Source organism: Sciurus vulgaris, assembly GCF_902686455.1.
Source record: "Sciurus vulgaris genome assembly, chromosome: 18".
Lineage (NCBI taxonomy): Eukaryota > Metazoa > Chordata > Mammalia > Rodentia > Sciuridae > Sciurus > Sciurus vulgaris.
This window is the reverse complement of record NC_136479.1, coordinates 27680565-27703959: the sequence shown is the minus strand read 5'-3', so window position 1 is coordinate 27703959 and position 23395 is coordinate 27680565. Positions and strand designations below refer to the sequence as shown.

Genomic DNA, 23395 nt, shown 5'->3' with positions numbered 1-23395 from the left:
AGCTGTGGAGGCTGAAGTGCAGAATCAGGGTGTTGGCAGGAGGTCAGGTGGCGGTACTCTTTGGAGGTGCTCTCAGATCTCTGTGCACTGCCCCACAGCTCCTGCCTCAGTGTTCCCCACCTCTCAGGGTGACTCTCCTCACTCTGGCATCCTTCCCATAAATCTCAAGCCCCCTCAGCTTCCCTGGGTCCTTCCAGGAGACCCTGACATTGCTAGTTTAGCAAATGCTAGGAGTACAGGTGAGCCCTTCCGCCACCCACTTAACCTCTCCTCAGGCTGCTCCCGGTGGCCTTGGCCAGTTTCTGGCTTCTGAACCCTTCAGCTCTGAAGCTGGCTCCTGTTCCTGGGTTTACCCATGCCCTAGACTTGCACAAGAGCCCTCTGGGGACCTACCGTGTGCCCACGGAAGCTACACTACAGTGGGGCCAGCTCTCTTTTCCTTTCTCGCAGGCACCCTCGGGGCTCCTTGCCAGCTTCTCCTGGAGCGCCTCCTCTGAGCTTTGGAGGGGCAGAAAGTCCTTTTGTCATGTCCCTCTCCTAAAGGGAGGAATTTGTTAGGGTATATCTAGCATCTCTCCAGAATTTTGGGTGTTTGGGATTTAGCTAAAATTCCAAAGCATCTGGGAAAATGCCATCTACCTCCTATTACTCTGTGGATCACACACACTCGTGTAGATTCTGATTTTTTTTTTTTTTCCTTACTAGTACGGCTGGAAGATCTTTCCATGCCAAATTCATTTTCTAAAATATTTTAAATTGATTCATAACTTGGCATGCTATAATTGTATCATAATTATGAACTGATCTCCATGTTCAAGATTGTAGATAGTCTCCAATTTTTGAAAAACACTTTAAGGATTATTTATAGAGTTACCATTGATTCTGCAGGGTTTTAGTGTCTCTGCTGAATTCTTGGATCAACTCGGGAACTGAGCCTCCAGGTGAGCTTGCTGACTTTGGGGAGATGCTTCTACGGCCTACCCAGAATCTACTCAGGGGAGTGATAGGTAGGTAAGGCCAGTGCTTCCTGCAGTTCCTCAGGCTTTGTGCTCCTGATTCCTGGGAAACAAGGAAACAGGAGGATGCAGGAGTCAGCAAAATTCATGCCATGTTTTGTAGGTGGCAGAGCCAGACCAGGGCAAACAAACCAAATTTAGCAGGATTGAGTGCCACTGTTCATAAGCTCCATTTAATGAACTCTGCCTACAAAAGCCAATTTTTATATTTTCCAATGGATTTCTCAACTCTGAGGGCAGAACTGATGATAGAAGCTTTGGGCTAGATGATTAGCAGCCTACAGATATTTTAAAAATAACACACGGGGGCTGGAAGTGTAGCTTGGTGGCAGAGCGCCTACTTGGCATGTAGGAGGCCTGGGTTTGATCCCTAGCACTGCAAAACAAAACAAAATCTTTAAAGAAAGATCATATCTGAAATGCCTGTTTGTCACAGAAAAGCTTAGAAAATTCATCTCTGTACAAAGAAACAAATGTTAAAGTGATCATTATCTAGCCAGGCATTGTAGCACACACCTATAATCCCAGGGACTAGGGAGGCTGGGAGGCAGGAGAATCACAAGTTCAAGACCAGCCTCAGCAATTTAGCAAAGCCCTAAGCAACTTATCTCATAGTAAAAAGGACTCAGTGGTTAAGTGCCCCTGGGTTCAATCCCTAGTATGTATACACACACACACACACAAATCATTGTCTACTCCCCAAAGCTAATGACTACTAGCATTTTATCTTAGGTCATTTCAGAGATTGAATCCTGTGTGTGTTCTGGCTCAAATAATTTTCAACCCCCTTTTTCATTTATCAACATGTTACTAATTTTTTTTCGTGATTTTATTAGCTATATAATAAATGTATATTTAGCAAGTCTTAGATGTAGTATATTTAGCAAGTCTTCTATATTTGGATATTATTTATTTTCTTCAGAGTTTCACCAAATTGTAATTTCTGGGGCATAGAAGGTTGTAGTAAATTGCACATTGATTACCAAGACATAAATGTATATATTCACAAATGTATGCATTCAAACCAAGCCTTACTGGGCATGGTGGTGCACACCTGTAATCCCAGTGACTCTGGTGGTCGAGGCAGGAGCATTGCTAGTTTGAGGCCAGCCTGAGCAGAGCTGGGGGTATAGCTCAGTGGTAGAGCAACCCTGGATTCAATCCCCAGTACTGCAAAATGAAGCAAAACCAAGCCTTACAAGATTGGTACCCCATTCTCTTTCTAAGGCAAGGGTTTCACTGTGATTACGGGGCTCCTTTGCAGAAGCCTGGGGTGAACACACAGGTAAGTAGAGTCCACGAGGCCAACCTGGCTCATCATGTCCTCTTCTCCCCACAGGTGTCTACCTACCCAGGACAGAAGGGGAGGATCATGTCCCAGGTGAGTGTGGCATTTCTTTTCACTGTGCTTCATTTCCCCAGGGATTTCAGGATCTTAAAGAATGCACCCAATCCAAAAAATAATGCAGCAGAAGTCAGGATCAGTGAGGACAGGAAGAGAATGACCACTCGGGCCCTGAGGAGGGCAGGGAGGAGTCACTGCAGAGGTTGCCAGAGTCACATGGTGCCCCTTCAACGTACATCGACATTTCTGTAACTTAAAAGAAGCTGAATCCATCCAATATAGAATTCATGTTGTCTGTTTGGGAGAAGCATGTCATCTTCTCCGGGAAAATACAGTTTAGGCATTTTAGAAATGGATCTTTGTATATGAGATGTAGCAGGAAGTTTCCCAAGTCAACACCTTGAAACAAACACAAGGGCAGAGCTCTCCTGACTGCCCCGAGATGAGTACCGGTGTGTGTGCTTAGGCAGACGGTCGCTCAGGAAATCAGAACGCTCAGGTCTACAGAAGCAGCCTGCTTCAGCTCATGCTGACCTGGACAGAATACCCCGTCAGCTAGAGGAATGGGAAAACAAATTGTTCTTCAAATTATTTTCCATAATAACTTTTTTAAAAAAAAATTTTGTGGTCCTGGAGATTGAACCCAGGGCCTTGGGCTTGTGAGGCAAGCACTCTACCAACTGAGCTATCTCCCCAGCACCCCCTTATAACTTTTGACACATGGAGAGGGAATGGCTCAAAGTTCCAGCCTTTGGAAGAGACGTGGAAGGAAGACAATCTGAGATCGGCCTATTCTCCTCAAGGGTGAGGAGGAGGCCTCCTCTCTCTTCTCGGGGCTCAGTCCTCATCCTCGGCCCTTGACCTCCTTAAGTCCTTTTTCCCTTGGTTGTTAGGTTCTTCTGATGACAGTGATGTTATGTGGCATCAGCTTGTCAGCATCCTCAAAGCGCATCTTCTTGAAGGGCCTCTCTAGGAGTTCACGAATGTGAAGAGCACCAGTCAGAGTCCTTGAAGTCACAGAAGCTGGTGGCCAACCAGAGCTGGGTTAGGAAGCACACCGAGTCCACAGACAGCCCTGAGCTGTGTCTACTACGCAACCGCATTTTAAACTTACATTCACATTTTAAAACTAGACAAGAGGAAAATATTTTTCTGTTAAACACAATTGCATCATTTTGACAGTATTTTTTTTAGATGTTGATAGATCTTTATTTTATTCATTTATTTCTATGTGGTGTTGAGAATCGAGCCCAGTGCTTCACACTTGCTAGGCAAGTGCCCTACCACTGAGCCACACCCCAGTCCCAAGTATTGAATTTTATTTTAACCATTTAATGGTGGCTTAACTGGGATGTGCTGCAGGTATAAGTTTCACACTAGGTTTTTGGAGATGTAGTGTGAAAAATAGTGAAAAATGTATCAGTGACTTTTAAGTAATGATTATATAATACACGATTATATTTTGGACACATTGAGTTCAGTGACATTACTTTCACCCATTTCTTGTTACTTTCTAGGAAAGTGACTACGAGAAACTTTTCAGCTCGTGATATTTGTCAGGCCGCACAGGCTTAGTGTGTGATAAGTCAGCCTTGATGTCAGAGCTCATTGGCTTCAGTGGTTCACCCTCGGTTGTAAGTTTTCTGGAGAGATCAGGACATCATCCTGTGACATGCCCTCGCTCTCGGCGTGGTCTGGGCTCCATGCTCCTTTCTGGTTTGCCCTCCCCTCATCTCTTTCTGCTCCTACTTGCATCCGCGTGGGGGACACCTCAGGCCACCCATTTGCCTACATAAGTCTGCACATCCTTCATCTCTCTGCAGGAGCAACACATGTTAGGGGGCTCCTCAGCTCTCCAGCCTCCATGAGGAAGGCCCCACGCTGCTCACTCTTCTTCAGAGCTGTTATCAGTGTGAGGTCACATTTGTCATGTGACAACATCAGAATCCCCTGAGCAATATAATTTTGCCATTTTATTTTATTTTATTAATTAATTATTTTTTATTTATTTTTTTTTGTGGTGCTGGGGATTAAATCCAGGGCCTTATGCTTGTGAAGCAAGCACTCTACCATCTGAGCTACATCCCCAGCCCCATTTCATTGTTTTGCTGTCTAAAGCTTAACCCAACTTAGATTTCTCGTAGCCAAGGGCAGACACTTAACTTGGTTTCCTTCAGGATGCCCATGGCCGCCGCACCAGACGGAACACCTGCATTTTTAACTTGCACTTAAAGTTTACATGCATTCTCAGTCACTTGCTCAATTCCCACAGAACTCTTGGTCTGTGTCTGCAGTTACTCTGTCAGTTTGTCTGTCCCATCCCAAAGGCACACTGCTTGTTCTCAAAGCTTCATGTGGTCTGCTTGTTGGAGGAGGGCTCCTTTAGTACTCTGTTTTCTTAAGATAGGTCTGCTGTTCTTCAGCATTCTTTTTGGGAAGCTGGAGAAGTGGTTGAGCAGGGATCTTTTTTAATCTTGAAAAATTAAGAAAAAAAAAAAAGTAAGGGTAATATATTAAGAGACCCAGGCTGAGGGTGTGGCTCAGTGGTAGAGTACTTACCTACTATGTGAGGTGTGAGGCTGTGGATTCAATCCCTGGCACTGGGAAAAAAAGATCCAAGAGACCTTATTCCTGTCACAATGAATAAATGTTAAATAAATGTTAACATTTTGTCCTGTTGTTTTCAGATCTTTTGACAGTAACATGAATAACTGAGGACCTCAGCAATAAGTATTCAGTGTGTTTTGACTTAATCATTAGCACTCTAAGAGGCAGAATACTTCCATGGTTCCCATTTTGCAAATTAAGAAATTAAGGCTCAGAGAGGGAACGTAACTTGCACAAGGTCACACAGCTGGCAAGTGCCAGGGCTAGGATTCAAACCCTGGCATTCTGCCTCCAGAGCTGTGTATAGCCCAAGCCAGTCCCCTCAACTGATGAGCTTCCTGTTCCCTTTTCCTTTCTACATTCTCCTTCTTTCCCAGAAATACATCTGTGAAGTTGATATTTTAATATTTTTTTGATTTTTAATATTTTATTTGCATTTATGCAAATCTATAAACCATCTGTAGAAATGGTAAAGCTGGGGTCCATTCGTCCCAGCCCCTGTAGACTGGGTGGCTGTCTTCTCTTTCTGTTGTTACAAACAATGGCACCACTGCTGTCTTTTGTTCAGCTTGCTCTGGCTGCCAGCGCGTTTGCCGGTGGAGAGGCGCAAATGCGGAGCCTGGCTGTGCCTGGTTCCACTCCTCTCTGGCTGGGGGCCGCTCGGTGCTCCCACCCGCTTCCTTTTTCTCTGCATCCTTTGGTTCTTTCAGTGTGAGATGCCTTGAGACCTTTCTGTGACACTTTAAGTGTTCACTGATGAGGTGGCTTTTGGTGTTTATTTTCTAAATTTCATTTTTCTGATTAGTTGCCACGAGCCCGTTTCAGTTTATTTTCTTCTTGCTCCTGTAGATGGACCGTCCCGTCCTGGACACAGCCTTCCGTGGAGCCCTTTGTCCGTTCCGTATTGCTGTCTGAGAGTTCACAGAAATGTGGTCAGCTGTGTGCCTGAAAATTTCTCCAGGAATTAAATTAAATTAAATTAAATTGCTTTTAATTTTCGTTAAAGTGGCATCTGTATGAATTAAAATGTAGGTAATATTGCCCACCTTTTTCTTATTTTCTCCTTTTTAAATTTTTGATTTTTGGGTACTAGGGCTTGAACTCGGTGGCACTCCACCACTGAGCCACACCCCCAGCCCTATTCTGTATTTTATTTAGAGACAGGGTCTCGCTGAGTTGCTTAGTGGCACACTTTTGCCAAGGCTGGTTTTAAACTCAAGATCCTCCTGCCTCAGCCTCCCGAAACCCTGGGATTACAGGTGTGCGCCGCCTCGCCTGGCTACATTTGTTCTTTTTAGATATACAGGACAGCAGAGTGTTTTGACGTATTATACGCACGTGGAGTGTGACTTCCCGTTCTTGAGGTTTGACACCAGGTGGAGTTTCACCGATCGTGGATTCATACATGAACGTAGGACCTTTTCCTTTTTGATCTTTGCCTTTTGTGACTTAAATCCTTATTTCCGTTCAATAAATCTATCCTCTTACTCTTTCTTCTAATTGGTATAAGTTAAAAATTTCAAATCCAGGTTTTTAATTCATGGGGGTGGTGAGCCCCATTCAGCGTCTGGATCCTCCTCCTGCTTCCTCTGGCTGCAGCTTTCATTTCTACCCTTTCTCATCTTAACGGTCAGGATTGCGCTCTCATTTATTTCCCCATTCTCCCTCCCAGAGTCTTCTGACTTTCTTTCAAATTCTTTTTTTTTTTTTTTTTTTTTTTTTTTTGTGGTTCCTCTCCTTCAATAGGAGTTTCCATTGCCTAAAGGCGGGGGACCCTTTAATTTGTGCTGCGATGGTCAGTACACGTCTGCTCTCCATCATCAGCTCGTTGTGGTTCCTGCCAGACTTTCCCGGGACTCCTTCACTGGTGCCAGCCTTCTCCACAAGACTATCCTGCAGGCCCCCGAGCCCCACTGACCTTTCGTGACTGCCCAGATGGGACTTCCTGTGCAGCTGGACCTGACCTCAGTCCATCAAATTTCATTTCATAAGCATGTATGTCATGGTGACCTTGCTCTGCTGCTGTCTTTGTGGTTCAGCTCCTCCCAGCACACTCTAGGCCACTTAGATCAAGGCAGTGCTGCGTTCCACCTCTCAGCCCCAAATCCCAGGTAGAGTGCGGGAACTTACCAGGTCCGCTGGAGGAGGGAGTGGAGACCCCATGTGAGAACTTTTAAAATCATCTTTTCTCTTCCCCACAAAGGTAGTCCAAGGTGATGGGTGTGCTAAGTCCCCCAGATAACGCAACCCGGGGACACCTGGCCTGTGACCCAGTGAGATCCACCTCCCTCGCCTTTGCTGCTTATACTCAGTGCTGATCACTCCAAGTTAACCAGGCACATGCTGTTCCAGGGGTCACTGTCGTTCGGGGATGTGGCTGTGGGCTTCACGCGGAAGGAGTGGCAGCAGCTGGACCCTGTGCAGAGGATCTTGTACCGAGAGGTGATGCTGGAGACCTACAGCCACCTGGTCTCTGTGGGTGAGGAAGGCTCTCCCTGGTCCTCAGATTACGTCTGAGCACCTTTCCTTTCTCAGTTATGTGAACAGTGAAACCCCCGAGTGATGGGCCTTGGGCTTCGGCAGTCAGTGTCTTGATCTTACCTGGTGTGCAGTCAGCCTGCTGTATCTGCAGAGTCAAGCAGCCGTGGATGGAAAATACTCAGGATAAAGTTGCTTCTGTATTGAATGGGTGCAGACTTTCCCCCTTATTATTGCCTAAACAATACAGTACAGCTATCTACATAGCATTTATATGTGTTGGGTATTATAAGTCACCTAGCGATGATTTAAAGTACACAGGAGATAGCAGAGTGAAACAGACATCATTACCTCATGTATATATACGACTGCATGACCGATGGGATCCTGCAATATGTATGATCAGAAAAATGAGAGATTATACTCCATTTATGTATGTCTTTCAAAATGTATAAATACAGTCTACTGTCGTGTACAACTAATTAGAGCAAATTAAAATTTTTTAAAAAAGAAATTCTGAAAAAAAAATACACAGGAGGATATAAGTTTTATGTAAACGCCATGCATCTCATATAAAGGACTGGAACATGCAGGGATTTGGGTACCTCAAAAGGAACGTCCTGAACCAATTTCCTGCAGATAGACACCCAGGGATGACTGTGATTTGAAGTCACTTCTCAAGTGGAATGTCTGCCTGTTCTTTGACTGAGAAGTCAGTGTTTCAGTGTGTGGCCCAAACTGTTTGCTTGCTGAGAAGCTCCACGTAACTCAGCACAGATCCTGTAACTATGTCTCTTGAACAGGGTGTCAAGTCGGCAAGCCAGCTGTAATCTCCAGGCTGGAGCAGGGGACAGAGCCATGGGCAGGGAAGGAGGAGATGCGCAGATGGAGATTTCCAGGTGAGACAAGGACAGCCTAGAGGGGGACCGTGGGAATGGGGCCCAAAGCAGAGCCTTTGGTTTCTTTTCCCAGGTAAATGTTCCTAAAAGTCTTGGGTTGGAGCTGGGGATGTGGCTCAGTGGTAGAGTGCTTGCGTAGCATGTGTGAGGCACTGGGTTCAATTCTCAGCACCACATAAAAATAAATAAATAAAATAAAGGTATTGTGTCCACCTACAACTAAAAAAAAAAAAAAAAGTCTTGGGTCATTGCAAACAGCTGTAGATATTTGACCCGAGACCTTGAAATGTCCAAGTGATCCCGGCTACCTGCACATCACTGCGTGATTCCTTTCCTTTCCCTGGATTTTTTAAAAAATATTTTTTTAGTTGTTGATAGACCTTTGTTTTTGTTCATTTATTTACATGCAGTGCTGAGAATCAAACCCCATGCCTCACACATGCCAGGCAAGCGCTCTACCACTGAGCCAGAGATCTGTTTTCCTGCATCCTTTTATTCTGCCATAAAAACTCGCTTGCTCAGTCTTTCTCTGGAATCTTCCATCTTGTACATTCCCCTTGATGTTATAAAACAGACTTTCTCACGTGTTTAGGGATTCACATTTGCTCTGTATTAAAATAGCTATTGTCGCCTGTCACTCTTCTGTTCATCTTTCCATGAAATGCCTCGAAACTTATTTGGTGCTGCTGTATTTGTTCCCACCCTCTCCTTCACACCTGCAAGCAGGTGAAAGCCATTCCTGTGCTTCAGGGTAAACTGATGACTCTGTCACCATTGTCTCCGTCCATGTTCACCTGTATGAGGCACTTGTTCACTTTTATCACCTGATTCTGCAGTAGAAAATTAAGTGACCCGGTTACTCAGAGCTATTGTTCGAATCCCGCCCACTTCTTTGGGGAAGCGGGGATTTTCCTACTCTGCTTCTAGCTCCATAACTTCTTATGTTGCTGTTTTCTGTTTTTGATCCCCTAAAGTCCTGCCCCCACCACTTCAGAATTTCTCTTGATCTCCTTCCGCCTTTTCTGTTTCTTCTAACACCATTCTCAGACATCACAAACTTGCACGGTCTAATTGCTAGTTGGTTCTTCTGATTTCATTTCTGGTTTGAGTTGACCTTAGAAGCTAATGCCACTCTTTCTTCATGTGCCTGGTGACTCTGCTACCCTTTTCCATATGACTCTTACATTCCTCTTCTTTCAAGATGGTGTGACATGGCCTCATTCTGCCCAAGAGATTGTAACTGCAGCTTTTCCCTCAACATCTTGGTATCATCCTATGGGGACAAGAGCCTTTAATCTGTTTTTCCTTATTTCTGTGGGAAGTTGGTGGTGGACAGTTATAAAATCCCTCTTTCCTTTAGGAAAGGAATCTTTGTCAAACATTTATTCGGGGAAGTTGTTATTAATTGGGGATCCACACAGGAATCCCCTGGGGAGCTTTAAAAACATCCCTGGTTCAGCCCTATCCCCCGAAACCTCTCATGGGGCATCAGCAATCCATGGTCTTTACCTCTTAGGGATTCAGCAGCTGGGCTCTGAAACTTCACGAGTTCTGAACAGAAGAGTGACATCTTTGCAGTGCATATCGGTGCCAGGGATGAAGTGGCAGGTAGAGTCTGTGGTTTAAAAAGGTAAATGAAGATAGAAGCTTGTAAGGGTCTATGCACAGGATGAAGAAGCTGACATATAAGATTCTTAAAGCTGGGGCTGGAGTTGTAGCTCAGTGGTAGAGCACTTGCCGGGCATGTGTTGAGGCCCTGAGGTTCGATACTCAGCACCATACATAAATAAAATAAAAAAGATTCATTGACAACTAAAAAATTAAAAAAAAAAAAAAGATTCTTAAAACCCTTCGCTCGGATATCTTAAACACCTCCTCTCTCCATTCCCCAGGGAACCCTTGTGTGTCTTGTCTTTGCTCATATTTCCTACCTACCCTTATCTCCTTGGGCCCCCCTCACCTGGGGGAAGCTAGAGCCATGGGGTCCCCCGCTGACTAAATCTCAGCTCTGTATTTAGTGACGTCCTCAGGACAAGCTGGAAACACTTTCCTATAAGGCCAGTTTCTAACCACGGAAATGGGTAGACACTCCAGATCCTGTTTCCCTGTGGGTGTGGGGAGGCACCTGGAGCCTGCATTTCTTTCTTGCTCTCTTGTGTCTGCATCATCTTGTCAATCTGCCAGGTCAGACTTGTTCAGAGCAAAGTATTGTGGCCCTTTCGTCCCTCATTCCACTATCTCCCTTCTTCTTTTCAAAAGTCAAGGAACTAGAAGGTGTTTACAGTAGCATTATTTTTCAGTCTGGACAACTAGGCTTAAAAATCACAAAATAAACCCTCCCTCCAGACACTTCTAAAATAACTATGCTATGATACATGGAAAGATGAAAAGTTTTTTTTTTTTTTTTTTTTTCTTTTCCTAGAAGTTTGGCAAATTGATGCCCAAGTAGACAGAGGACAGGAACATCAAGACAGACATTTGGGGCAAGTGGCAGCACCAGATGCAAAGAAATTAATCACCAGAGGGCTCCATGAATGTATTGGACTTGGAAAAACCTACCCCCAGAACACACACCTGGTCCCCTTGAGACAGCAACCCCACACGTGTGACTCATGCGGAGAAAGACTTCAGCAAAGCGTGGCATTTAGTCCCAGTGCGTACCTTGCCAGAAGGAGGTTTGAGTGCGATGGTCACGGAAACTTGTTTCTCTACTCCAAGCTGGAGACCCCACACCCTGGAGAGCGTCCGCGGGAATGTACCCAGTGCAGAAAAGCTTTAAGCAGGGACGCAGCCCTGGGTGCGGATCAGGGAACCAACGGTGAGAAGCCCCATGGATGTGCCAAGTGTGGGAAAGCCTTTTCCCGCAGGTCGGAGCTCATCGTCCATCACCAAGTGCACCGAGGGGAGGGATCCTACGGGGACAGTGGCCCAGGAGGTGGTTTCAGGGAGAGGGCTCTCTTTTGCAAGGGGAGAAGGCTCACAAAAAGGAAACCGAGTGGAGACCGCGGTCGTGGCCCCAGGGTGTCCCGGAAGGGAGGCCTCTCTGCACCCCAGATGGCGCATGCTGGGGAGAAGCCCTACAAATGCTCGGAGTGTGAGAAAACCTTCTCGCACAAGTCCCGCCTCATGGAGCACCACCGCTCCCACACGGGGGAGAAGCCTTACGGCTGCGGCGAGTGCGGCAAGGCCTTCTCCCGCAAGTCCTGCCTCATCATCCACCACCGCATCCACACCGGGGAGAAGCCCTACGGCTGCGGCGAGTGCGGCAAGGCCTTCTTCCAGAAGTCGCACCTCATCCTGCATCAGAGGACACACACCGGGGAGAAGCCCTACGGCTGCAGCGAGTGCGGCAAGGCCTTCTCCCAGAACTCCTGCCTCATCATCCACAAGCGCACGCACCTGGGCAAGAAGCCCTACCAGTGCTCGGACTGCGGCAAGACCTTCTCCCAGAAGGCCAACCTCATCCGCCACCACCGGATCCACACCAGGGCGAAACTGCACGGCTGACCGGACGCGAGAGCAGCCCCTCAGGGGAGCAGGCGAGGCCACGTGGGTGTGGAGCAGCCTCGGAGCTGCAAGGAGGCAGGCGAGGGAGATCAGCCGCTCTGCTGAGTCGGGAAGCACACAGGGCTGGGAGGCAGTGGAGTGATAATTTTTAATAGGATATGCATAATGATAAAGGGCATCCATGTTAACTGTGGATCTATTAAGCATTAAAATGTGGAAATAAATTAAGTCATTAACACAGCAGATCTCAAAAGTGTCGACAATTCCAGAGGTTCGTGGGGTTATGTTCCTGAGTGTGCTACCTAGAGAGTATTTTTGAGTTGCACTAGTGAAAACAATTTTGAATTTACAGACACCCAATATAAAGAATATATATCCAAGGCTTTCTACATGAAGCTCCACCATCTGTCTTTGTAATATGTATTATAAGTGAAATATGAATTTATTAACCACAAGTTCATATATAATACCGCCTACCAGGGTCTGTTGTTCTATGTCAAGTGTTACAGCTCCTGAATCTGGAAGCTGTTTCAGGACATCTTGTGATTTCTCCCAACCAACTAGTCAAAAGTTATATGTTAAATGTGTAAGGTTAGGGCTTCCTTTCTGGCAATAGGGTGGACTGCCTAACACAGAGGCCCTTCCACTTAGACGCCTAGAAATGACGGACAATAGAAAGCTAATATTGTCTTAGACGCATAATCCAGATCCCAGGTGCCAGCTATGTCGAGGGATCTGAAAACCAGAAATAAAATCACAAGTTGATGCCATAGCTACACTGTGGGTCTGGTTTTGTCTGTCTAGAACCTTGTATGTGAAAGTCTATAGGAAAACAAGAAGCGAGACTTGGGGGCAGGGGTATACAGGGTGGGGCTGGCACCCAAGTAGCTCAAATGCAGAACTTTAAAAGTCTGTGCAGCTGGAAAAGGCAGACCAAGAATTCTCACTGAGTCCTGAACACCACCCCGCATCTCATCTGAGCTGGCTTTGAATTTGGCCTGCTCATGTCCCAGGTGAAACAGAACTATTAACATGAAAGTTTGCTGTGGTCTTTGGAACAGAAGGAAGGAGAACGTGTTTTGGAGGAAGGCACCCTTGAGTCCAGATTCCAAGCTGTGCTCTCAGGCACGGGCAGCAAGGCCAGGGTGTCGCTGTGCTTTCCTCTCGGTTGTGCTATGAACCTCAAGCTGCTTTAAAAACAAACTCTTAAAAAATTAACTGTCCCAGTATCTCTTGGGAGAGATTGTTTCCCTTGAGCTGTGGGACTTGGGGAAGGACCCTGGAGGCCCTGGGCTGTGGGATAGGAGTTCCATGTGGGTCTGGTCCCGGGGACGCAGAAGGCAAAGCTAGAGATGGCAGTGACAGACCTCCTCCACGAGACTTCGAGGAGCTCCCTCTTGCTGGCTGGTAACCGCTCTCCCGGCCACTTTGCAGATGTACTTTCTCCATCCAGGAGGTGGGAGGCACACTTGACCGGAGCCCATCCTGCCTCTAAGTCTTCGGCTTCCATGTGGGCCCTGTGGGGGGTGATCAGGCTAAAGGGAGTCCTGAGTGACATCTTAAGTTCCATGGAATCTGGGATCTTGGTCTTGGTGGTGCAATCAGGACTATCAGGTTTTCTGAATATTGTTACTTATACCAAGTTACAAACCTGCTACTTTCAAGGCTCCTTGGCATTGATTGGTACATTGGGTCCAAGAACTACCCACCTGCGTCCTCACAGCCAACACTGATGCTTCTAGAATAAGAGTCCAGAGGAGGGTGCAAGCTACCTCCTTGCCCTTGGTAGGTTTCAGGTGTCTAATATATGAGACCCCCGAACAACCCAGGTGTGCTATGGTTTATTCCTCTATCAACTATTAAGAACCTCCAAGTTCATGGATCTTGAAACAAAAGAATAGGGCTTGAAAATATGACCTTAAAGATCTCAGTCTCGTTGTGGGTGGTTGGGTAGGTGGGGACTGAGGCAGATGCTAAAATTAATCTTAAAGTGTCGACAGAGTAATTGAGAAGAAGAAAGGAAAGGTACCTAGGAGGGCTTCACAGGGAATCTGGTACTTGGGCTGATTCTTGATTATACAGGAATTTTCACAGGAGGAAAGCGTAAATATGCCAGGGACTTAAGGAGGCAGCAGCAGAGGTATGAAAGGGTGTGAAGGCTGGCCTCGCCTTATAAATAACTAGAATTGGCTGTAGTTTATTTTACACACTGTAAGGTACATAGATCTCTAGTGTGCATCTTGATAAAAGTTTGCACATGTACGTACCCCTAAAATAAGCACCCAAACCAAGATAGGACATTTCCAGTGCACAGGCAGTCTTCTCCCATGTCCCCTGCCAACCCAAGTCAACACTGTAGGGCATCAGCCAATATGGATTAGTTTTTCATTGCACTTTGGATGGAATCCCATGGTATGTACTCTGTGTCTTGTTTCGTAAATGTCATATTACAGCCATGTGGTTGTTTTTTGGTTTGTTTTGTTATGGCTGGTAGTAGTTCATTCTTTTTCGTTGTTGCATAGTATTCTGTTGCTTGAATATGCCACAAGTTGTTTATAACTAGTGGACCTTTGTGGACATTTCTGATTTTTTTCTATTATCAAGAATGCTTCTGTAAGTCAATTATGTAGATTATGTACATGTAAACTTCATGTACATCAGTACCTCTTTCTCTTCCAAAGACACTATATGGCTAGAGCAGTTGTTGAAAACACCAGGTCTGACTTTGCCCCTCGGGAGGGGACCTTTGTTCGTGTCCAATGACATTTTTGATTGTCACAACTGAAGAGGAGGAGGAAGCTCCTGGCGTTTAATGAGTAGGGACCAGGATACTGCTGCTGCACATCTTATTCTGTACAGGAGATCTCTCCACAGCAAAGAACTCTCTAGCTCAAAGTCAGCTAGGGTGGAGTCCAATTTTGGAGGTCCTTCAGTTCCATTCTCAGGTTTATGTCCAGTAGGCACTGGGGAGCCATAGATGGCTCTGGAAGGGCGAGATTTCCATCAGTGGGGATGTTTCAGGACTGATGCCACCTGGCATCCAGCATTAGGTGATCTCAGCTTGGTGGGTCATCCCTGGGGTCCTCTGGCTGACTGCCCGCTGCAGGGCGCCCTGCATGTCCCGGTTGCGCAGCGTGTAGATGGCTGGGTACAGCAGTGGTGTGAGGTTGATGTAGATGAGCGAGACCAGCTTGTCCTCCTCCAGGGAGCGGCTGCTCAGGGGTCTGGCATACATGGCGGTGGCACAGCCGTAGTGGAGCACGGCCACCGTGAGGTGGGATGCCACGGTGTTGAAGGCCTTGCGGCGGCCTGCAGCTCCCCCAACCCCCAGGATGACCACCAGCACCCGGGTGTAGGACAGCAGGATCAGGACCAGGGGCAGCACCAGCAGCAGCAGGCAGGCCACCAGCAGCACGCGCTCCTGCAGGTCCCGGTTCCCACAGGCCAGCACCAGAACCGCTGGGAGGTCACAGAAGACGTGGTTGACGAGGCCGCCCCGGCAGAAGGGCAGCCGGAATATGGCGGTGGTGAGGCCTAAGGCGAGGACTGAGCCCCCAAAGCAGCAGGAGGCCAGGAGGCCCCAGCAGAGTCCTGTGGTCATGAGCTGAGGGTAGTAGAGAGGGCGGCAGATGGCCAAGTAGCGGTCCAGGGCCATAGCTGCCAGCAGCAGGCACTCGGAGCCACCCAGAGCCACAAAGAGGCCCATCTGGGCAGCACAGGTGGAGGGGGCCACAGCCTGGCCGCCAGGGGGCAAGAGGAAGCCCGCCAGCATGCGTGGCGTCAGCACCAGTGTGTAGGCCACCTCCACAGCGGACAGTGCACCCAGGAAGAAGTACATAGGGGTGTGCAGGGCTGGCTCCACCAGGGCCAGCACAAGGATGAGCAGGTTTCCCGCCAGGGTGGCCAGGTAGAGCGGCAGCAGGAGAGCAAACAGCAGCACCCGAAGGCCCTGGGGCCACCCCGAGAAGCCCAGGATCACAAACTCCTGCGGGGCAGTCCAGTTGAACTCAAGCCAGTGGCTTGTATTGGGACCTGGGGGAGGACAGGCATGCAGGCCAGGGAGGAGGGTCACAGTGATGCCTGCCTCCCAGGACATAGGTGACACTTGCCTCTCCTGGGCCCAAGAACCCCATGCCGGCCCTCCGAGGCCCATCTCTTGCTCTCCGTACCCCTCTCCGCACTCCTCAGGAACTTGGAGGCCCCTCCCCCATCCAGAATGTTCCACCCCTTGTTCCCTGTCCTCTGAAGTCCTCGGGGAATTCAGAGGTCCACCCCTCCTGCTGTCCTCCTGTGCCTGGTGTGCCTCCTGGCTTCCTGGGACCTTCTTCAGACCAGTTCTCCCGCCCTCTCAGGTCACCCCAGCCTTCAGAAACCCCCTGGTCCCTACCTAAGGAGCCAGGCATCCTCTTTCAAGCCTGGGGGATGGAGGACGAGGGGCTGGCACCTGAGGTGGGAAAATGGTCGCAGGCCTCTGGACCTCCTGGATGTTCAGGAGGTCCAGTTCAGGGTCCTCCTGGATGGCCTCTGCGTTGAGTGGGCGTGCTGTGAGGGACAGAGGTGGGCAGTCCTGCAGATAAAAGCCACGAGGGTCAAGGGGCTTGAGCAGAGCTAAAACCACCTGTTCACGGAGACTCATCTCACTCTCTCTACACCTGCAGCCCCCAGTGGGGATGCTACCTCCCAGGTCCCAGCCAATGGCCCACATGATCCTTCTCATCTGTTTGCTGGCCATTTCTTCTCCTTAGCTGGATTCGGGACAAATCCATGGTAATTCTAAGCCTTTTATTTCCAACTACAGATGGAAAAAAACCAGCAAAGGAAGATGGTCCACCCTCTCCATGGAGGACAGGCTGCCTTGACAAACAGGAGTAATGGCACCTGGTGCCACGGCTTGAGCTGCAGTGACCCGTATCTGTCTCAAGACTCAGGCCCTCTTCTTAGCTGCAGATGCTTATATTCAACAGCCTCCCAAGTATGTCCACCAACTCATTTCCAATTGCAGGCATCCCAAACTCCATTCCTGATCTCTAACCCAAACCTCCCTTCCTTCTGAAAATGGAGCTGGCCCAGCACCAAGCTCAGAAATCAGGAAGTCGTTCTGGATTCATTCTCTCTCTCACCCTCAAGTACAACGGGACGCCATGTCCTGCCGCACCTTCCTCACACCCCTGCTGTTCCTCTCTCCCCTCTTGTGACCCTCATTCTCTCCCTCCTGGTTGATCCCACCCACTCCTAGTGGGTCCTCCCACCTCCCGACGGCCTCCTTTGTCATATCACCAACTTCACTGACCTTTCCTCAAGGACAGGTGCCATTTCTTTAACCGTCCCCTCTTTACTATCGGGATGAATCTGTGCTCCTTAGCACAGCATCTGTGGTCCCTCACAGTGCCACTTCCAGCATCCTCTCACATCACTCTCCTCTGGGCACCATGACTTGAGTTGGACTTGGGGATTCACTTCCTGTATGCACTGTATCTTTGTATGGGCTGTTATCAGTTATGGGAATCCCCCGAAGTCCCCACACTATCTTCCTGGAAAACTTCTCTTTATCTGCCACAGCTGTCCTCAGATGCCATGTTCTAGGTGAAGACTCCTGTCCACCAGGTGGACTTGGTGTCAATCTCTGATTCCACAGTTGTTATGGAAACTCCACTAAACTCAGTTTCCTGGAATCAAGATTTGATTTGTTTGCGGCACGACCACAGGCAAAGAAATTACTCCATCCTCATTGCTCCCAAATTTGTGCCTCCTCTCACTGCTCCTGGTTACTGTCCCTGACCTGAGGTTTTAGCTCCGGAATCTCAGAGAGCCACTGGCCTCACCCTTCACCACTGCCGATTGCTCCAAATTCTGCTGGACCCTCTCCTAAAACGCCTGTTGGCATTTACCATCAATATTACCATCAACCTCAGATGGAGCATGGGCAAGCAATCATTTTCTTAAATCACAAGAAAAGATTCAAGCACTAGAATCACATCCAGCTCCATCCAGTCTTCCAAGGTCAAGTGTCATAAGAGGCACATTCTCCTCTCCTTTCATTTCCCAGTCCTTTAAAACTGTCCTCCTTGAGAAGCTAACCCAAGCTCACCACCCACAAGGAGCCTTGTCTGGCCAGGTCTGCCCCCTGCTTCCTTCAAGGCACTTACCTGCCTATCATTGTGGCTGTCCATCAACGCCCATAAAGCTGCCAGTTCATCTGAGCTGCTATTCCATCATCACCAGAGCTATTCATAGATCTTTAACCAACTGTCGGTCTCTGCATGGAGGCTGGTCATGCTTTGGGGGCATTTTTGTGGAATTTAGATCAACACTACTTTTTTTTTTTTTTTTTGGCGGTGCTGGGGATTTGAACCCAGAGCCTTGTGCTTGCGAGGCAAGCACTCTACCAACTGAGCTATATCCCCAGCCCCAACACTACTTCTTTGAGAACCATGAAATCCAGCCCATTTCCTCATCTGTAAAATGAGTCTGATGAGAGAATCACATTCCTTCCAGATCTGCTATTTTATGGTACTATCAAAAGCTGTGTTTGATTATGCTCTTAGTCTCAAAGTAAGCCATCTTTTTTTAAATAAAAAAAAGATATTTTAGGGTCCTTGAAAATTTTAAAATATAACTACCATATGATGCAGCAATTCCACTCCTGGGTATATCTCCGACAGAAATGAAATCAATCTGTTGAAGAGACATCTGTACTCTCACGTTCTTGGTACTGGGGATTGAGCCCAGGGGCCCTTTCCCACTGAGCCACATCCCCCGCCTTTTTTTTTTTTTTTTTAATTTTGATACAGGGTCTCGCTAAGTTGCTTAGGGACTTACTAAGGCTGGCTTTGAACTTACGATTGATCCTCCTGCCTCAGCCTCCTCCCAAGTTTCTGGGATTACAGGCATTGTAATTCTGCGCAGTGGTAGGATGTGTTGATACTTACTCCTCAGTGCACATGATGTAATGGTGGGCTTTGATGGACTTCACGGCACTCCCACGTCCACTGCAGCTCTGTTCACCAGAGCAGAGCAATGGCAACAACCTCCCTGTCCGTCAACGAATGAATGGGTAGAGATGACATGGTACATATGCAGAATGGGATGTTACTCAGCCGTAAAAAAACGAAATCCTGTCATTTGTGACAATATGGATGGAACTGGAGATCACTATGCTGAATGAAGTAAGCCAGGTACAGAAATACTGCCTGATCTCACTCGTGAGGACTAAGAGTTGATCACATGGAAGTGGAGCAGGTGGTGGTTACCAGGCTGGGGAGGGAAAGGGGTAAGGTTGATCAATGGGCACTGACAGTTAGATAAGAGGAAGAACTTCCACATGCATTGCACAGTAGGGTGAATGGAGATAGGAATGATATACAGTTATGTACAATCAAGATGGTACAAGAGGGCATGGTGGCACCTGCCTATAATTCCAGCAGCTTGGGAGGCTGAGGCAGGAAGATCGGGAATTCAAAGCCAGCCTCAGCAAAAGTGAGGTGCTAAGCACTCAGTGAGACCCTGCCTCTAAATAAAATACAAAATAGGGCAGATGTGACTCAGTGGTTGAGTGACCTTGAGTTCAATCCCTGGTACAAAAAAAAAAAAAAAAAAAAAAAAAAAAAAGGTGGTACAGACAACATTTCAATAAGCCAGAAGAAAGGATTTTGAAATAAATGAGAAAAATGTGAGGAGATAGACATGTTTAACCTCATGGAAACATACCAGAACATCATAAGGTACCCCGCAAAGACAACTTTTATGTTGTTGCTTTTTAAAAATATTTTTTAGTTGTTGATGGACCTTTATTTTATTCATTCTTTTGTATGTGGTGCTGAAGATCGAACCCAGGGCCTCACACGTGCCAGGCAAGTGGTCTACCCCTGAGCCACAATTTCAGGCCCAACTTTTATGTTTTATGTACCAGTTAAAAGTAAATTTAATTTTAAAAGATATTTTGATGATTCAAGAGCCCATAAAGGGGCTGGGGTTGTAGCTCAGTGGTAGAGCACTTGCCTAGCACGTGTGAGGCATTCGGTTCGATCCTCGGCACCCCATAAAAAAATAAAGTACTTGTGTCCATCTACGGCTAAAAATATTCTTTAAAAAAGAGCCCATAAAGAAGTTTGAAGACATCGGTTTAATTTAGTAAGGGATAGGTTAAGTCAGGCATAACATGGTCAATATTCTTGACAGATCTTAGAAGAGCCTTAGACCAACTCACATATCAAAAAGCTCTTTCTGGATCTACCATTGAGTTTGTGAAGTGTCTGTTTGCACATCTGTGTGTCAGTTTACAAAGCGTCTGGGGTGTGGTCTGCTTCACCCCAGCTCTGAGGGAGCTTCAGGTAGCAGGTAAGTCTGAGGACAGCAGCCAGGGCCCTAATCCTCTCTGGCCTCTACTATGGTGTGTGACGTGGCCTATGCCACAATTTCCGTTCTGCTTTCCTATTCTTCATCCACCTCCCCTTAATGAGGGATCCAGGTTCATGGGCCTAAGAAGACTCCATGTCCTAGTGTCCCCTCTGCTGAGGACAGAGGCCTATCTGTTTTTCTTGGAGTCAGCACAGCACAGTGGACAGGGAGGAGTTGGGGTCCACACTCATCTGGGTATTACTCTTGGGTATTTCACTCACTGACTGCCAGAGCTTAGAGAGGAGCTTTAGTTTCCTCGAACCTCAGCAACATCCTCTGCTCCACAGGCTTGTCTTAACAATTGCCTTAAAAGATGTGTGGGAAGCCCTGACAAATAAAACAATACTCAAATATCCAGATGTGTCTAGTCCCTTCTCTTTGCTTTCTGCTCACCACGTACCTGTTACTTTCTACCTTAGCCCCAAATTTCTGGATGGAAGACTCATCTGGAGGGATGAGGTAACCAGTGGGAGAGGAGGATGTGCATGGTTCAGGGCGACAGAGACTGGAAATACTCCAGATCAGCTTCCCAGCTGCTTTGAGGCCAAGGCTCAGATTCCTTTAGGTCTTCAGCCCGTCTCTGGTCCCCGCCCCTCCCCGCAGGTCTTCCTCCTTAGCCCTCTGTTCTCACCCTCCATTGTAATTTTTTTCTTTTTTCTTTTTAGTTGTGGATGGACGCAATACCTTTATCTATTTATTTTTATGTGGTGCCAATAATCGAACCCAGGGCCTCGCATGTGCTAGGCAAGCGCCCTGCCACTGAGCCACAACCCCAGCCCTGCTTCATTGTTTTCTGCTTCAGCCTGAACATGCAACAGTCCGAATATACCAGGATCACCTCTTTCTCCCTGATCTTGCACAGAATGTTCTTTTCCCACCTGGAAGTGGACTCATTTCTTCACGGTTCAAATCAAACATCAGCTCCTCTATAAACATAAAGGAGAAAGCAGGACAGTCCATTGTAGAAGGCTTTTGTAGAAAATGGTACCAAACTGACTCTACCACAGCTTTTTTTTTTGGGGGGGGGGGGTGCTGGGGATCGAACCCAGGGCCTTGTGCTTACAAGGCAAGCACTGTACCGACTGAGCTATCTCCCCAGGCCCTCTACCACAGCTTTATCCCTTATCCCCCCATGCTTTCCTGGACCCTGATGTTGCCTCTAACTGAATCTTCATTGGCTGTGTCCCCATATTCCCTCCAAACACTGATGGGAGAGAGATAATAGAATGAACACAACTACTGCTGCCATTACTGTTACTGCTGTGCGTTGAGCCCTTACCACGGTATGAGTGATGAGCTGCGCATTCCACATGCACATTATTATTTACTTATTTTTGGTACCGGGGATTGAGTGCAGGGGCACTCGGCCACTGAGCCACATTCCCAGCCCTATATCATATTTTATTTAGAGACAGGGTCTCACTGATTTGCTTAGCACCTCACTTTTGCTGAGGCTGGCTTTGAACTTGCAGTCCTCCTGCCTCAGCCTCCAGAGTCACTGGGATTACAGGTGTGCACCACCATACCCTGTTTTTCACATGCACATTATTTAATATGTAGTTAATGTATTCTATAACCTGCAAGACAACTACATACTAGGCATTATTAATTTATAGATGAGGAAGTGAAGACTTAGATTGACTTCTTGAAGGGGGTTCACTTTGCTTCTCTCTGACCTGGGATTTGTCCCCAGACCGGACTGATTTCAAAGTCCATGCTCTCCAGTAAGGGGACTCTGCTCCACTCTCTCTCTCTTATTTGTCTGTATCTGCCCACCCACATGAGGGGAAAATGAAAAGAGGATGAAAGAAAGAGGATGAAAGAAAGAGAAAGAGGCAGACTTTGAAGTACTCAGCACAGGAGACGAAGAGGAACACCATCAGCGAGAGGCAGGACCAGAGGTTGCATGAGGCAGAGGTGTGCCCACTGACGGGTGTCGGGGGAACAGAGGAAGGAAGAGGGAAGGCATGCACCCTGTGACAAAGCGTCCCCAGTCAAGTGGCTCAGCAGGCTCTGGGCTAAAAGAAGCAGGGGTGGAAGGGAGAGGAAGAGAGAGGTTGAGAGGGAAAGACAGAGGAGAGATTCAGACCTGTGTGGGAGGAACTGCAAATATTAGCAGTGACTCCAAAGAGAGGAAGAGCTCATGTCTGGTTTGAGAGGGTGACTCGGATTCTCTTTAGAAATCCAAGTTCCAACCACCAGAGTTTTCTGGTCTCACCTTCCATTGTTTTCTGCTTCCGTCTTCGCTTTCAAACCAACACAACAATCTGAATATGCCATGATCACCCATTTCTCTCCTTTCCCACCTGAAAATGGAATCCTTCTTCAAGGTTCAAATCAAACATCAGCTCCTCTATAAACAAAAAGGATAAAGTAGCAGAGTCAATTGTAGAAGGTTTTGGTAGAAAATGGGAACAAACTGACTCTACCACAGCTTTATCCCTTGTCTCCCCTAATCTTCCAACTTCTATTCCCAGGAAGGATGGAACACTTCCTCTTGGTAAAAAGAAAGAATGAAAAAAAAAGTTACCTAATAGGTTTCCCAGGGCCCACTTAAGGGTCTGGCTTGGTCGAAAGCCCCAGGGCCTCATTAATAATCTTCTCCCAGCTGTGTGCTGCCAAAAGGCGCTTGATGGTCTCGGAAGGCTTCAGGGATGAGAGAGACCAAGAACTTGGGAAATCTGAAGTATCCTGGGAGAGACGGAAACTTCTGGGCCAAGGAGACAGAAGTCATCTCCCTGCAGTGATAATAAGGCCATCTATAGGAAAAGCTGAGATAAACTTGAACCCAGGGGAGTGAGTACCCCAAACACATTGATAACAGCTCCCTGGAGAAAGGAGAGGACATTTACCGCTCTGTCCAATTTTCCTAAATTCTGGAAACTTTAAGAGTAGTCAGGAGACTGAAAATCTCAAAATGGACTAATTGGGAGTAATGTCAGCAAGACAGCAGACTTGGAGGGCCCAACCATTTTATCCCTACAAAAACAAAGATTTAACAACTATCCATGGACTAAAATAACTCCGGAACTCTGGAGTCCAAATGAAAGCCGTGGTGACCCAATATCATGCAAAACCCAAAAATAATCGCATAGAAAAGGACGAGAAGAGCAGTTTTATTTTTACTGTGTCACCCCAACCCCCAG

At 47.3% G+C, this 23395-nt stretch overlaps 2 protein-coding genes across 6 annotated transcripts in view; one reads left to right on the top strand and one right to left on the bottom strand.

Annotated features, from left to right (window-relative positions):
• Nucleotides 1–12614, top strand: part of LOC306649317 (zinc finger protein 10-like) — a 73047-nt gene extending 60433 nt beyond the window's left edge. For 3 of the 4 annotated variants that reach the window (XM_079120163.1, XM_079120166.1, XM_079120164.1), the window contains 4 exons: nucleotides 2356–2397; nucleotides 7321–7447; nucleotides 8250–8345; nucleotides 10768–12614. In XM_079120163.1, coding sequence (XP_078976289.1) covers nucleotides 2356–2397; nucleotides 7321–7447; nucleotides 8250–8345; nucleotides 10768–11852 — 1350 coding nt within the window. In that variant the 3' untranslated portion in view covers nucleotides 11853–12614. Of the gene's footprint in view, nucleotides 1–2355; nucleotides 2398–3878; nucleotides 3996–7320; nucleotides 7448–8249; nucleotides 8346–10767 lie in introns of all 4 variants that reach the window. The other variant, XM_079120165.1, reaches the window with a different exon arrangement.
• A 903-nt stretch (nucleotides 12615–13517) lies between these two features.
• LOC306649273 (olfactory receptor 10AC1-like) lies at nucleotides 13518–16290 on the bottom strand. 2 transcript variants are annotated; one of them, XM_079120077.1, is made up of 3 exons: nucleotides 16240–16290; nucleotides 14886–15884; nucleotides 13518–13590 (listed from the first exon to the last, which is right to left on the bottom strand). In XM_079120077.1, the coding sequence occupies exons 1-2, from the start codon at nucleotides 16253–16255 to the stop codon at nucleotides 14899–14901; spliced, it is 1002 nt and encodes a 333-aa protein (XP_078976203.1). In that variant the 5' UTR covers nucleotides 16256–16290; the 3' UTR covers nucleotides 13518–13590; nucleotides 14886–14898. The 2 variants fall into 2 exon arrangements, with proteins under 2 accessions (XP_078976203.1, XP_078976202.1); XM_079120076.1 differs by lacking the exon at nucleotides 13518–13590 and having other exon boundaries at nucleotides 14047–15884.
• Nucleotides 16291–23395: the final 7105 nt, after the last annotated feature.